A 14,485-nucleotide genomic window follows, 5' to 3' on the forward strand; every position below is an offset into this window, starting at 1 on the left:
TAAGGGGAGATGTTGAACTGAGCATATGACTTTCTTTATTCCAATACTTCACTCTTTAATCGCCCAAAAGAGAAGAATGTTTTTGATGGCATATTATTTGCCATACCTGTCCAAAGCTGCATCTTGTTTTAGTTTGTGCTGATTTTGTTTTATTTAGATTCTAATTTACTTCATTAAAGTTTTTTACCAGCATTTGGGTTAAAGAAACACAATATGAAATTTCATTGGAAAAGAGAAAAAGTTTCTTAATTTCCAGTTTTCCTTGCAACTCCTTTATGTTTGGAGAATGAATCTTTTTCTAGAATACAAAAAATCTTTAATGCACAATCCATACGAATTTGGGAAAGCTGAACATCTTTATCCAGCTAGTACATTGTGCATGGGTCTTAAAACCTATATAAAGAGTTGTATCTTAATCTAATTTTGGGAAGGAAGAATGGTTCGTGTTGATACTTTCTTTTGATGAGTGAAATAATTCCATCTTACAAAACATGTGCACAAATTATGGAGTCAGATATGAACACTATAAGAGCATCAAATTTATAGCTGTAGAACCTGAATTTATTATATAGGCCACCACCACAAGAGCATTAATCCTTGCTAAAGAACTATACAACTTGGGAACAGATTATCTGTTCCAAGTCCAAACATAGAGAAGCAAACAAACAGTTGAGGCTCTTTAATTTCTCTCTCTTCTTATTGGCTAAACATTAGCATGAAGTGCTATCTTCCTTTAGCCACAGTTATGACACTTTATGCCTGCAGACAATAATTTAGTAAGGCTTCCTTGATGATAAGATATTTTTTTTGTTCAACAAGGTCTGAATGACTTCTTTCATAATGCTATATGCACCTTTTCAGTGCTTCCTACATTATAAGATTCCAAACTTTTGGAATACCTTTGCAGTTAATTTGCAGTTCTGTTGAAAATTGATACAAGTCTGGTTTCATCTTAAGAAAATATTCAAATGCTTAGGGGTAAACAGTAGGCCTCACAAAAGGAAAGAAAAAAAGAAAAATAGTATACCTCATGAGAAATAAAAAGCCTGAAAACCCTTTCAAGCTGAGTTTCAAGCTGCTTCAGTCAGATTAACTGAGACCAAGTGTTAACTGATGCTTTATTGGCTGGTGTTCTCTCATCTGTTTTACATAAGCAAAGCGTGAGGCCTACGAACCTATGTTGGTGTCCTGTAATAACAAATGATTTCTTTGAGTTTGAACCTCATCCTTTACTTAAACTTTTTTTTTTTTTTTTGGATCTTCATCATGTCGATTTGCAAAAATTCTTCGTTCACCTTATAACTATTAGAATCCTTTATCTAATAGTGTTTGGTGCTGCTCTAGAGAGTTGCTTAAGGGGGTTCATAGTTTGCCTGCAATTCTACTGGACTGCTAGCACTGGAAAGTAGACCAGGATGTTAAGAAGTGTTGGAGGTTAACCTTTTGGTCCATCTGTTGTTTGACTCTGCTACTATAACCCATTTCTAAGTAACTGAGACAATACACACACACACACTTGGTGACCTCTTACTACAGAATGATGGTGAACAATGGAACACCCATGGCCTTTCGACTCTGAGTTTGAAAGGTTAGGAAGAGAAGTTGCTTCTGAAGACCAACTGAAGAGTGACCTAATTGAGTTTTGACTTTATTTTTCGAATTTGTTTTTCCAGTCTGGTTGGACAAAGTTAAATCTTTTTAGGTAAATCATTCGCTTTTACTATCAGCACTTCCATTTGGATTTAACTCCTGAAAGTATGTTTCTTTTTTTTTTATTCCTTTATTGTCAGGTTGGTTGACATGGTCCAGCAGGAGTTATCATTGGCTGATCAATTTTCAAAAATGAAGGTAAGAAAGCAAAATCTTTCTCAAATTTGGTGACAGAATTTGATTTAGGGGCAAAGTAGAGGCTATGCGGTCTTAGCTATTGTGTCTGGGTGTTCTTTTATGTTTTTTTCGCCTGGCCTAGTAAACAAGATAATCTTATAAAGCGTATTTATTTTTTGTTGCTGGCCTCTCTAGAGTTTCGAAAATACAATATACCTGTTTGCTGGGAAGACTGCCATAGTCAGTCATTTGATAGAATAATATCATACTCCTTGTACTATGATGCTTTGTGTAATCTTTATTCTACTTCACAGATTAAAGGAACTCAACCTTAATTTAATTATGTATAATTTCCTTCAGTCATTATTTAACTTTTGACAATGCTATTTGCATGAATATTGCATCCTTTCTCCCAGATGTGTAAATTTATACTGTAATATTTTTCAATAAATTTTGGAGTGGTATTTCATTTGTGCGAGTATTAGACCACTAATCCTTCAAGCACATTTGGAGAAAAGGTCAATGGCATTATCAACATTCTTATTGACACCAGGCAGTATGAAAACTACATCCTTATGCTGTGCCTTTTATTAATGGATGTGAGAGGCTTGAATCTGATACGCCAGAATGTTTAAACTAAAGATTGTCTCTGTTAGCTTATTTTCTGTTTCTGTTTACTATCTACTATACTCATATGCTACTTAAGCATGTCAATTGAAAAAATTTCTCTGCTTTAGTTGCCATTTCATAGTACCAAGAATGTAGACTTGTGATGTGTATAGTTATGGATTTATTATGTTTGTGGAATTTTGGCCAATGTTTTCTATGTATTTGTTTGTTTCTGCAAGTACAATCAATGTTATCTTGGCTAGAGTCAGATTTTCTTTTCCTCTTTCCCACCAGCTTGCCTACACACTTATTAATTTTCATTTTTTGGTTCTCAATAGAAGCAGCTGAATGATAGAGCTGTACTAAGATTTTGTGTATACTTTTTGGATCATTTTTGAGGTACATTACTAATATAGCTTATCAATACCCGCAGATTCCTTCAACCAATGTGAGGAAACTTCTTTCAATTCTACCGCCTTCGGAATCCAACATGATTCGAGTAGATTTTCGTTCTACACATGTTCACTATCTCAATGATTTGGAGCATGACATCATATATAAGCGTTGGAGCAGCAATATAAATGAGGTGAATTTTTAAGTTGAATTGTGTTGTGTTTTCTTGTAGCTTTAGACTGCTTAGATTGTATATTGTCCATAAACAAGCTTTTCTCTCTTTTTGATGTAGATTCTTATGCCAGTTTTCCCTGGACAATTACGATATATTCGTAAAAACATATATCATGCAGTTTATGTTTTGGATCCAGCTTCCATTTGTGGGCTTGAGGCAAGTTACTAGTCTGTTAGATGTTCTACTTTTTAATGTTTTAATTGCTCATGTAACCTTCAAAATCATGCAGACCATCGAGATGGTTATTTCTTTATTTGAGAATAACCTGCCTATGAGATTTGGTGTGATATTGTACTCTGCGAACATAATCCAGAAGATTGAAGCTAATGGTGATGAGCTCCAACGTAGTCTGGAGGATGACCTTAAATCTGAAGAAGACGTTTCCAGTTTGGTAATGGCATCCATCTTATTCTAATTGTTAGAACCCTCATCTATAGTCAGTACAGTAATTGCTATTTATCCTCTTATTGGAAAAAATTAAAAGAAAAAATTTAATCATGGCCTGTTCTTCCTTGGTAATCCTGGAAAAACTTATCTGTTATGATTCAATTGAAGTGCTTCTTCTAGGAATTACAAAAATGAGCATTAATTTGTTTTATCTAGTTCTCATTCAGTGATATGATTTCGTTTTGTCTTTTAGACTTTGTTCATAAGAGCCTCTACCTTCAGCACTTGATACCATGGATTACTGGGGTGGTAATTTCTGTAACAGAGTTCACAATTACTTTGCCTGCAATTCTTTGAAACTCATTGGTATTGTTCCTTCTGGTAAATCTTGGGCCTGAATTGCAAACAGAGTAGTTTTGGAGACCAAGTTGTTACCTTGACCAAGTAAACTTGGGTTTGGTTCCAAGAATTTGACCTTTACACCTTTCTGGACTCTAGTTTGGAGTACAAATGCACGCCTAACCTGGTGTGATCATGCAATCATCCAGTGAATCAATGGCCAACCCACTAGTTAAATTACCAAAGTCCTTTGAAGTTTTATAGATGAAAAACACACATTCAAAACATATAATATTTAACTCAATAACTTCCTAAGCTGGCTCATTGCAAATTTGGGAAATGTCAAATTAAAGGCTTGGAGTCAAGGTCTTTGGTTCCAGATACTTTGGTGGCATGAGCCCTTCACCTGTTATAAGGAAAGAGGCTGCCTAATCGATTCTTTTCTCAGTACAGTGATACCAATAAACTACCCTCCAGGCTAATGGAAATGAACTCCAAGCTGTTGTGTTGTTTTTCTAAATATGACGCAAGAGTTCATAGATTGAGCAGGTAGTTTATCTCTGTAAGCACCGCACCCAAAAACTGCTCACACAGAAACGAAAGTGAGCTGATAGGATTATTCAAGACATGATTGACCTACAATAGTATCTTGAATGGATAATAAATTCTCTAGTTGTTGGTGGAAAGTGTATCTGTAAGTAGATCAAGATTCATGTTGTAAATTCAGATAAGCAAATGAAGACTAATTTGTACTTATGTTGTGGACGATATTCTGTCAGGAAAGAGCTTAAATTTTATGAGTGAATGAAATGTCTTATGTTGAACAGTTTGAATATTTTTTTCTTTTTGTTTCACGTTAGTAATGACAAATTGAATGTATAGTACTAACTGATACTGTTGGTAATCCTATTTGCAGGTCATTCGTCTTTTCCTCCATATAAAGGAAAACCATGGGAATCTAATGGCTTTCCAGTTTTTGAGCAATGTATGTCCTTAGTTTCTTTACTATTATTGTTGGTCTGCAGTATTCTTGTCACGTAATTTCTTTCTTCATATTTTAGCCCAAAAAAAGAATATGCAATATGTCTGTTGCTAATCATCAATTAATGTGTGTGCCACTGAGCTACCTGTTTTATCGCCAACAGAAATTTAAAAAAAAAAAAAAAAAGATTGTCATGTTTAAATTGATCAAAAACTTTGTACTGAATAATCCATGTGGATTTGCTTAAGAAATGTCTGTTAACTGTGTTGCCTGCAATCTGCGTCTTTTATACTAATCCAGATAAAACATAGGAATTAGCATGTGGGCTATTGCATGTGTAAATAATTAACTGTCTTATATCCCAGGACCAGGAGTGTGGTTAGGCTAAGCATTGTTTGATGATGCTGGCCTTCTGAAACATGTCTAGTTTAGGTGTGGTTCATGTATTAAGGTCTACATTTCAATATTGCATCATTTTTACTGTATTAATCTGGTTCCTTCTTTCAATATCTTTTTCTTGGAAATTGAATATGGCAAATCAATTTGTCATTTGTTATAGAATGATGAGTTCACCAGAGGATTAGTAACACACGATTGGGAACCTCTGTTCTTTTCATCTGGCAGTGCACATTTTTCTTTTTTCTTTTTTTTTGTTGGGGGGGTTTTTTTTTTTTGGGGGGGGGGGGACTTGGGACTACAGCAACAAAATGCATGGATTTGTAGATCACTCTTGTGCATATGATTCTTCAGCTCTGAGTGCATCAAGGGGCACCAGTCTCTTAGTTCATTTAACATAACTAAGTAGATTGCCTTCCATGGAAAATGCAGGTAAATAAGCTGCGCGTTGAATCTGCCCCTGAAGAGGCTCCTGAAATTCATCATGTGGAAGGAGCTTTTGTGGAAACCCTATTGTAAGTTTCCAAAATAACTACATATTATACATCTTATGTAAGATACCGATAGCTATTCATATTTTTTTGTGTATCCACATCAAAGTAGACATTTGTGCAGTTTCTCTTGCTACTTGTACAGCATTAATATGGTTATTTTCTTGACATTATATCTTCAGACCTTCCGCAAAAACTCCACCTCAAGATATTTTGTTGAAACTCGAAAAGGAGAAAACGTATCATGAGCTATCTCAAGAAAGCTCCATGTTTGTTTTTAAGCTTGGTTTGGCCAAGCTGCAATGCTGCCTCTTGATGAATGGGCTTGTCTATGACTCTAATGAGGTACAGCTACCAATTCTGTTTTAAAAAATTTTTTGCACTATTTGTAATTCTTAGGATTTGCTTGAAAACTATTTGCTTTTACTTGCAGCTATTGATATTGTAAACTTTAACAGAAAAGGAAAAAATGAACAAAAAACTCTCCTTTTCTTTATTTTCCCACTAACTAAATATGCTTACAAGGTAGGCATATATAGGACAACCCTATCATAGTTCTGCCACCACTTAAGGTAATAGAACCATGATTTTAGGGATTACATAATCAACTCATATCCTATCTATTCAAACTTGATTGATCATAAGCAATAAAATTCCATAATTATGGGAGGTAATTATGGAAGATAATATCTCCCATAATCATAGAAGATAATATCTTCGACACCCCCCCTCAAGTTGGTGCGTATATATTTATCATGTCCAACTTGCTTGTAAGAAGTTCAAAATTTGGTCTGAGGAGTCCTTTGGTGAGAATGTCAGCTATTTGCTGAGCTGATGGAACGAATGGCATGCAGATAATTCCTCCTTCAAGTTTCTCTTTTATGAAGTGGCGGTCAATCTCAATATGTTTGGTTCTATCATGTTGCACAGGATTATGAGCTATGCTAATTGCCGCCTGGTTATCACAATAGAGCCTCATTGGAAGTTCAATAGGTCTTTTCAGCTCCTCTAAAACTCTCTTCAGCCATAACATCTCACACACACCATGAGCCATAGCTCGGTACTCTGCCTCTGCACTACTACGAGCTACAACACTTTGTTTCTTACTTCTCCAAGTAACCAAATTGCCCCATACAAAGGTACAATACCCCGAGGTTGATCTTCTATCAATGACTGATCCTGCCCAATCAGCATCTGTATAAGCTTCAATGGTCTTTCGATCTCCTCTTTTAAAGAACAATCCCTTTCCTGGAGTACTTTTTAAGTACCTCAGAATTCGATATACTGCATCAAGGTGCTCTTCATATGGAGAATGCATAAACTGGCTCACAACACTCACTGAAAAAGCTATATCAGGACAAGTGTGAGCCAAGTAAATTAGCTTGCCTACTAACTTTTGGTATCGAGCAGTATCAACTGGTGTTCCATCTTTTATATCTGCTAACTTGTGATTCGGATCCATAGGAGTGTCTGCAGGTCGACATCCACTCATCCCTGTTTCCTTTAAAAGATCCAAAACATACTTGCGTTGGGACACAACAATGCCCTTCTTGGACCGAGCTACCTCCATCCCTAAGAAATATCGTAGTGTTCCCAAATCTTTGATTTCAAAGCTAGAAGCAAGACTTTTCTTCAGCCGTTCCATCTCAATTAAGTCATCTCCTGTGAGGATGATATCATCCACGTACACAATGAGTACTGCTATCTTCCCGTCCTTGGAGTGTTTAACAAACATGGTGTGATCACTCTGAGCTTGGGTATAGCCTTGATTCTTTACCGACCTAGTAAATTTTTCAAACCAGGCCCTAGGAGATTGTTTGAGACCATATAACGATTTTCTTAGCTTGCAAACTCTAGACTGAAACTTCCCTTCAAATCCAGGGGGAGACTCCATGTACACCTCTTCCTCCAGATCACCATTTAAAAATGCATTCTTGACATCAAGTTGTTGGAGCGGCCAATCAAGGTTTACTGCTATTGAGAGAAGCACCCTAACAGTGTTTAATTTTGCCATTGGAGCAAAAGTTTCAAGATAATCGATCCCGTAGGTTTGAGTGAACCCTTTAGCCACCAATCGAGCTTTGTACCGTTCCAATGTCCCATCGGAATTATACTTGATGGTAAAGACCCATTTACATCCTACTGTCCTTTTCCCTTGTGGCAGGTTTGTTACTTCCCATGTTTGATTCTTCTCAAGAGCATACATCTCTTCTTCAATAGCCTTTCTCCACTCTGGAACTTGTAATGCTTCCTGTACATTCTTTGGAATTTCCACAGAAGAAAGTTGTGAAGTAAATGTCAAGAAGGTAGGGGATAACTTTTCATAAGAGACATAGTTAGTCATAGGGTGTTTGGTACAAGAACGCACTCCCTTTCGAAGTGCAATAGGAAGATCCAAATCAGCAATCTTTGAATCAGAGGAAACTTTATCTAATGACTCAAAAACATTAAATTCTGTCCTAGGTTCGGATTCCTTGTCGTGAAGAGAAGGGGGAGCTTTATCTTTTCCTCGATGATTTTTCCGGACATAGGTTTTCAAGGTTTTTTCAGTTACATTCCCATCTCTTTCACTAAGAGAATTCGACTCTATTATTGGCACTAAAGACAAGAGATCCTCTTCTAATCCCTGATCAATTTTTTCACGTTTTTCAAAATCCTTTTGACGGGCAAATTGAAGAGTGTCATTTGTTTTTTCAGGATTATTATCTTGAAAAGATTCTTGTTGAGGAAATTGTGCTGCAGATTCTTCTAAAAAATCAGAAAAATCAATTCTCCTATCAACAAAATTTTGATCAGGAATTTGATTTTCAATACGAAAAACATCATCATCTTCTACAAGTTCTTCTACATGCCGAGTCCCCCCCTGAAGAGGATCTCCAAAGAAAGGTTTATCTTCAAAAAATGTTACATCCATGGTTACAAACATTTTTTTCGAAATGGGGTCAAAGCATTTATACCCCTTTTGCGTGGGTGCATATCCAACAAAAATGCATTTTCTTGCTCGAGGGTCTAACTTACTTCGACCTTGTTCATGATTGTGAACAAAGGATATGCACCCAAACACCTTTAATGAGACTTCATATGTTAATCGAGGCATGGGATAAATGGTTTTGAAAAAATTCAGAGGAGTTTGGAAATTCAAGGTTCTTGAGGGCATTCTGTTTATGAGATATGTAGCAGTTAAAATTGCTTCGCCCCATAGATATTTAGGAACATTTCTTGAAAAAAGTAATGCCCTCGCCACTTCTAAAAGATGTTTATTTTTTCTTTCAGCTACCCCATTCTGTTGTGGGGTATCATTGCAGGAGCTTTGATGCACAATCCCTTTTTCAAGAAAAAAACTTCCCAAAATTTTATTGAAATATTCTTTTCCATTGTCACTCCGAACAATTTTGACTTTTTCTTGAAATTGTGTCAAAACCATGCTGTAGAATTTTTGAAACACACTTGCAACCTCTGATTTCTCTCTTAACAAATACACCCAACAAACTCTTGTGTGATCATCGATGAATGTAACAAACCATTTTTTTCCAGATGAAGTTGAAATTCTAGAGGGACCCCAAACATCAGTATGTAATAGAAAAAACGGTTTTGAGGGCTGATAAGGATGCATAGAAAATGTAGACCGATGATGTTTAGCCAATTCGCAGATTTCACATTGAAAAGAAGATGAATCTTTATTCTTAAACAAATCTGGAAATAAGTATTTCATGTAATAGAAACTAGGATGTCCTAGTCTAAAGTGCCATAACATAATCTCTTTATTACTAGTAATAGAGACATACCCGTAACATGTGTTTTTGATTGGTGTTGTCATATCTGATCCATCTTCAAGGAAGTAAAGTCCCCCATTTTCTCTAGCACATCCAATCATCCTCCCCGTGGTCAGTTCCTGAAACTCACAAAAAGAGGGGAAAAAATTAATCCGACACATGAGATCCCTAGTTAATTTACTTATGGACAGCAAATTGCATGATAACTTTGGAACATGAAGAACTCTATGAAGTGTTAGAGTAGGAGAGATGACAACGAAACCTATGCCAGCTATGACGGATAATGATCCGTCAGCAACCTTGACCCTTTTATTGCCTGCACATGGACTGTAGGTAGAAAATAATTGTGACACACTAGTCATATGGTCAGTGGCCCCAGAATCAATAACCCCATATAACCCGTGGACAAGATGCATTTGATGTTTTACATGAAAGAGCAATAGTAAAAGGTTTACCATTTTTAGCAAAAGAACAGAAAGGAGTGAAGCTTTTTGGCTCAGTGACTGAAAATTGTGGAGACTTAAAGAGTTTGTACAGTTGGCTTAATTGTTCCTTTGTGAAGGCTGGTGTCTCAAAGTCAGTTTGTTGCTTTTGAGAATCCTCATTCACAGTCTGCAACACCTTGCTATCACCTCCATTTTTCTTCTTGAAATTCGATGGTTTCCCATGTAATTTCCAGCATGTGTCCTTTGTGTGCCACGACTTTTTACAGTGTTCACACCAAGGCTTCCTTCTTTTATCCCCGTCCAAATCTGTCCCCTTAGAAACCAATGCTGAAGTCTCAACTTCATCCTCTGCCTTGGACTTTGGTGATGACTTCAGCATCACCTTACGCCTTGATTCTTCTCTTCTGACTTCAGAAAATACTTCACGAATGGAGGGGAGAGGCTTCCTGCCCAAAATACGACCTCGCACCTCATCGAGTTCTTGATTTAGTCCAGCCAAGAAGACATAGACTCTGTCGTTCTCCTCCCGTTTCTTGTATCGAACACTGTCTGCACGGCAGTCCCATTCATCCTCATAACAAAGATCCAATTCCTGCCATAAAGTTACCATCTGATTGTAATAGGTTGTAACATCTCTATCTTCTTGTCTTGATTTCCACAATTTCGTCTTGAGATTGAAAATTTGAGACGAATTCTCTATATCGGAATACATATCCCGGACAGCGTCCCACACATCCTTGGCTGTGGGCAGAAATAAGTGTGGCTTTCCTATTGCTGGTTCCATAGAGTTTATCAACCAAGCGATAACTAGAGAGTTCTCTGAATGCCATCTCTTCAAATTGGGATCTTCAGCAGCTGGTTGTTGAATTTCTCCAGTAAGGTGGCCGAGTTTACCTCTGCCATCGATAGCCAGCTTTACAGATTGAGCCCATTCCAGATAATTGGAACCATTTAATTTATGAACGGTTATTTGTAGGGAAGAAGAATTTGAAGCGGAGTAATCTGTAGTTTGGATAACTACTGAAGACGAGGATGAGTCTTCTCTTGTGTGAGCAGTCGATCCAGTCATGGCTGCTCGGTAGTTCATGGCAGGAATTGGTACAGAGCCGGAGCTCTGATACCATGTAAACTTTAACAGAAAAGGAAAAAATGAACAAAAAACTCTCCTTTTCTTTATTTTCCCACTAACTAAATATGCTTACAAGGTAGGCATATATAGGACAACCCTATCATAGTTCTGCCACCACTTAAGGTAATAGAACCATGATTTTAGGGATTACATAATCAACTCATATCCTATCTATTCAAACTTGATTGATCATAAGCAATAAAATCCCATAATTATGGGAGGTAATTATGGAAGATAATATCTCCCATAATCATAGGAGATAATATCTTCGACAGATATGATTCACTATCTACTGTTGTACAGCTGAAATTTTTTGTGGTGCTTACCTCATAATGCCTATCCTTTTTTTTTTGGGTTCAAAGTGCTTTTTGGACGATTTTCCCTCTTCCCTACGGATTGCTAGATAAATTTAGGTCAAATTCGTCATGTTTCTGTTTGTGCCATAATTCCTCTTTTTCATAAGTGATCCAACTTCTTTTAGTAGTTTGAGCTAAATTTTTTATATGTGTTCTAATACCCTGTGTCTGAATGGATTGTTACATCACATGTTCGTAAGTGATCCAACTTCTTTTGCTTGCATGGATTGTTACATCACTCTGAAACCTCAGTGTCTGAATTGCAGTGTGGTGAAATTTAATCAATAAAGTTGGAATAGATTGAAACACTAATATGGTGATATCGTTCTGATTATCCAGGAGGCGCTTTTTAATGCCATGAATGATGAGCTTCCTAGGATACAGGAACAAGTTTATTATGGCCTCATAAATTCAAATACAGATGTTCTGGACAAGTTTCTTGCAGAAAGTGGCATCCAGCGCTATAATCCTCAGGTACTGAAAATTTGACTCCAATCTATAGACTTCATCTGCTGTGAATGCTTATGGGACCTGTTAACTTGCATATATAAGTTGTCTCTGTTCTGTTCTAATGCTGTAGATTATAGCTGGTGGAAAAGTTAAACCAAAGTTTGTCTCCTTATCTGCGTCGATTCTCAGAAATGGGTCTTGGATAAATGAGATTAGCTACCTGCATTCTTCTGATAGTAAGTTGCAGCCTAGCTTGAACTATCCATTTTCAAAGTTAAATACAATTGTAGTAGTTATTGGGTTTTTAAATGTATCTTTCGAATATAATCTCTTCTTCATCTATTTTACTAGCTGTGGATGATATAAAGCCCGTGTCTCATCTTCTCGCTGTCGATTTTACTTCAAAAAAAGGGATTAAAATGCTTCGCGAAGGACTAAGTTATCTGGTAATTGCATCCTTTATCATTTATACCTTGCAGTTATCTGTGGGAATTTAGGACCTTTGTTCTGTTTGCAGATGGGAGGTTCAAAAATTGCACGTTTAGGTGTGTTGTTTAATTCTAATGAGGAAGCTAATTCACTGAGTTACATATTCGTGAAAGTCTTTGAAATAGCTGCATCTTCTCATAGGTTTGTCAAAAATTTCCTACTTTTTACAGTTTCAGCTTGTTGATTCTTGAATTGGTCCTATTTTATGTGTATATTGAGTGCTTATGTTTTGTTTACCTTTTTAATTTGACATCTCCTAATTCCCCAATAATGCTTGGTGGGCCTATGCAGTCATAAGAAAGGCGTTTTAGAATTTTTGGATCAAGTATGCTCGTTGTATGAACGGGAGTACATGACATCAACTTCTCCAGATAATGAAAAAAGCCAAGAGTTTATTGATAAAGTTGTTGACTTAGCTGTTGCAAGTGGATTGCCATCCAAGGGCTATGAATCCCCTCTTTCCACTTTTTCAGTTGGTAAACTGAAAAATCACTTGATTAAGGTTTGCATCATGTTTTTTTCTCCTTTTGAATCTTGACTTCTACACAGATGAATAAGATATAACATTCTTATTCTTTTACCGTTCAATGTAGCCTTCATTTCTTTTTTAGCTTTAGTACTCTCGGCAAAGATTAAAAGGGCATAGTCTCTCATGTTTTTACTTTATCATGGCATTTAAAAGGTTTTAGCCTTTTAGGTCAAGTATTTAATTTCGAGGCTCACTTTTAACTATACTCTCTCATTTTGATACCACATAGAACATCAGTCAACAAGAAAAAGGTTTATAAAGCAATTTTTGTTTTTTTGGGAGGGTCATTGTGGTATTTGAATAAACATTGACAATTCGGAGTTGTAAGTTTTAGCCATTCCAACATCTTTACAGGTTTCATCAGACTTTCAGTTACTCATGAATACTTGTAACGTGGTCGAATACTAGCTGACATTAACCCTTCAAATGTGCAGGTAGCACAGTTTTTGTACAGGCAACTTGGTTTTCATTCTGGTGTCAACGCAGTTATCACAAATGGGAGGGTGAGTTTGCTTTGAGGTGCCTTATGCTTCATTGAAGTTAGAATCTGGTTTGGAGAATTTTTGGATTTTGATTGGTAGATTGAATTTTGGGAGTGATTTGAAATGCAATAGTATTGACATCTAAGTCTCCTTATTTTTGGTCCATTCTTAGCTTTGTCTTATGTAACTTGCACAGAGAATATTTTTGAAGGTTTTAAGTCCATTATTGAAAGTTATCTTAGAATAAAAATGAGAAAATGATTTCAATATTCCATGGAGTTTCATGCATTTAAACTTGATCAAATTGACCTAGGATGTGATACATTATGTAACTTGCACAGAGAGTATTTTTGAAGGTTTTAAGTACATTATTGAAAGTTATCTTAGAATAAAAATTGAGACAATGATTTCAATATTCCATGGAGTTTCATGCATTTAAACTTGATCGAATTGACCTAGGATGTGATACATTATGTTCTCAATCATACAAACGTGTATAATTGGATTTGATGCCATGGATCTGAAGTTTTGCAATCCGTCTATCTAATCTTACCCTAAATCACATTACAAAAGAACTTTTTTGGGATATTGATATTCAAAAACTGCAGTTTTTGCTGTGTTAGTTTGTGTTCGATCAGTAATTTGTTCTTTTTTTTTTTCCAATTGATCAGTAGTTTCATACATATATACCAGTCATTTTTCTACAATCTCATTTTGCGGTTCTAGGTGGTTCCTGTTGGTGGTGGTGTTTTCTTGAGCCATGATTTGTCTCTTTTAGAGTCAATAGAGTTTAAACAACGCATAAAGCAGATTGCTGACATCATTGAAGAATTAAAATGGGAGGACATGGATCCTGACTTGTTGACAAGGTATGTTCCTGTTGTTGGTTTGTTTTAAATGATATTAATAGTCCCAAAAGAGAATTTGTTTCTTTAATATTCATCATTGTAGTATCCAATAGAATTTTGCTTAGTGATAATGAAAAGTAATGTGGAAGCTAGCAGATTCTGTCAACGTCACAATGGTTACCTCTGATTTATCGTCTGCATCTCTGACCTCTTTTTTTCTACATTATCCTGTATATAAAAAACCTTATTCACCTCCCACTTAGAAGTCTTTGAAAAAGAACTAGGGTTATCAATATAGCTTATTGTTATAGATGCTGTGATGTT

The 14,485-nt window shown here is 36.1% G+C and overlaps 1 protein-coding gene across 2 annotated transcripts in view; it reads left to right on the forward strand.

Moving 5' to 3' along the window:
• The window catches only part of LOC140035188 (UDP-glucose:glycoprotein glucosyltransferase-like), a 29,404-nt gene that overhangs the window by 7,095 nt on the left and 7,824 nt on the right, over positions 1–14,485 (forward strand). For both annotated transcript variants that reach the window (XR_011839182.1, XM_072075134.1), the window contains exons 9-22: positions 1,791–1,848; positions 2,870–3,022; positions 3,122–3,220; positions 3,294–3,455; positions 4,707–4,775; positions 5,601–5,683; positions 5,842–6,004; positions 11,703–11,837; positions 11,944–12,049; positions 12,165–12,259; positions 12,331–12,443; positions 12,594–12,804; positions 13,266–13,334; positions 14,040–14,182. Coding sequence is in view for 1 of the 2 variants with exons in the window: in XM_072075134.1 (XP_071931235.1) it covers positions 1,791–1,848; positions 2,870–3,022; positions 3,122–3,220; positions 3,294–3,455; positions 4,707–4,775; positions 5,601–5,683; positions 5,842–6,004; positions 11,703–11,837; positions 11,944–12,049; positions 12,165–12,259; positions 12,331–12,443; positions 12,594–12,804; positions 13,266–13,334; positions 14,040–14,182 (1,659 nt within the window). In the remaining variant the exon portion in view is untranslated. The remainder of the gene's footprint in view (positions 1–1,790; positions 1,849–2,869; positions 3,023–3,121; positions 3,221–3,293; positions 3,456–4,706; positions 4,776–5,600; positions 5,684–5,841; positions 6,005–11,702; positions 11,838–11,943; positions 12,050–12,164; positions 12,260–12,330; positions 12,444–12,593; positions 12,805–13,265; positions 13,335–14,039; positions 14,183–14,485) is intronic.

The sequence above is a fragment of the Coffea arabica genome, chromosome 2c, assembly GCF_036785885.1.
Source record: "Coffea arabica cultivar ET-39 chromosome 2c, Coffea Arabica ET-39 HiFi, whole genome shotgun sequence".
Taxonomy (NCBI): domain Eukaryota; kingdom Viridiplantae; phylum Streptophyta; class Magnoliopsida; order Gentianales; family Rubiaceae; genus Coffea; species Coffea arabica.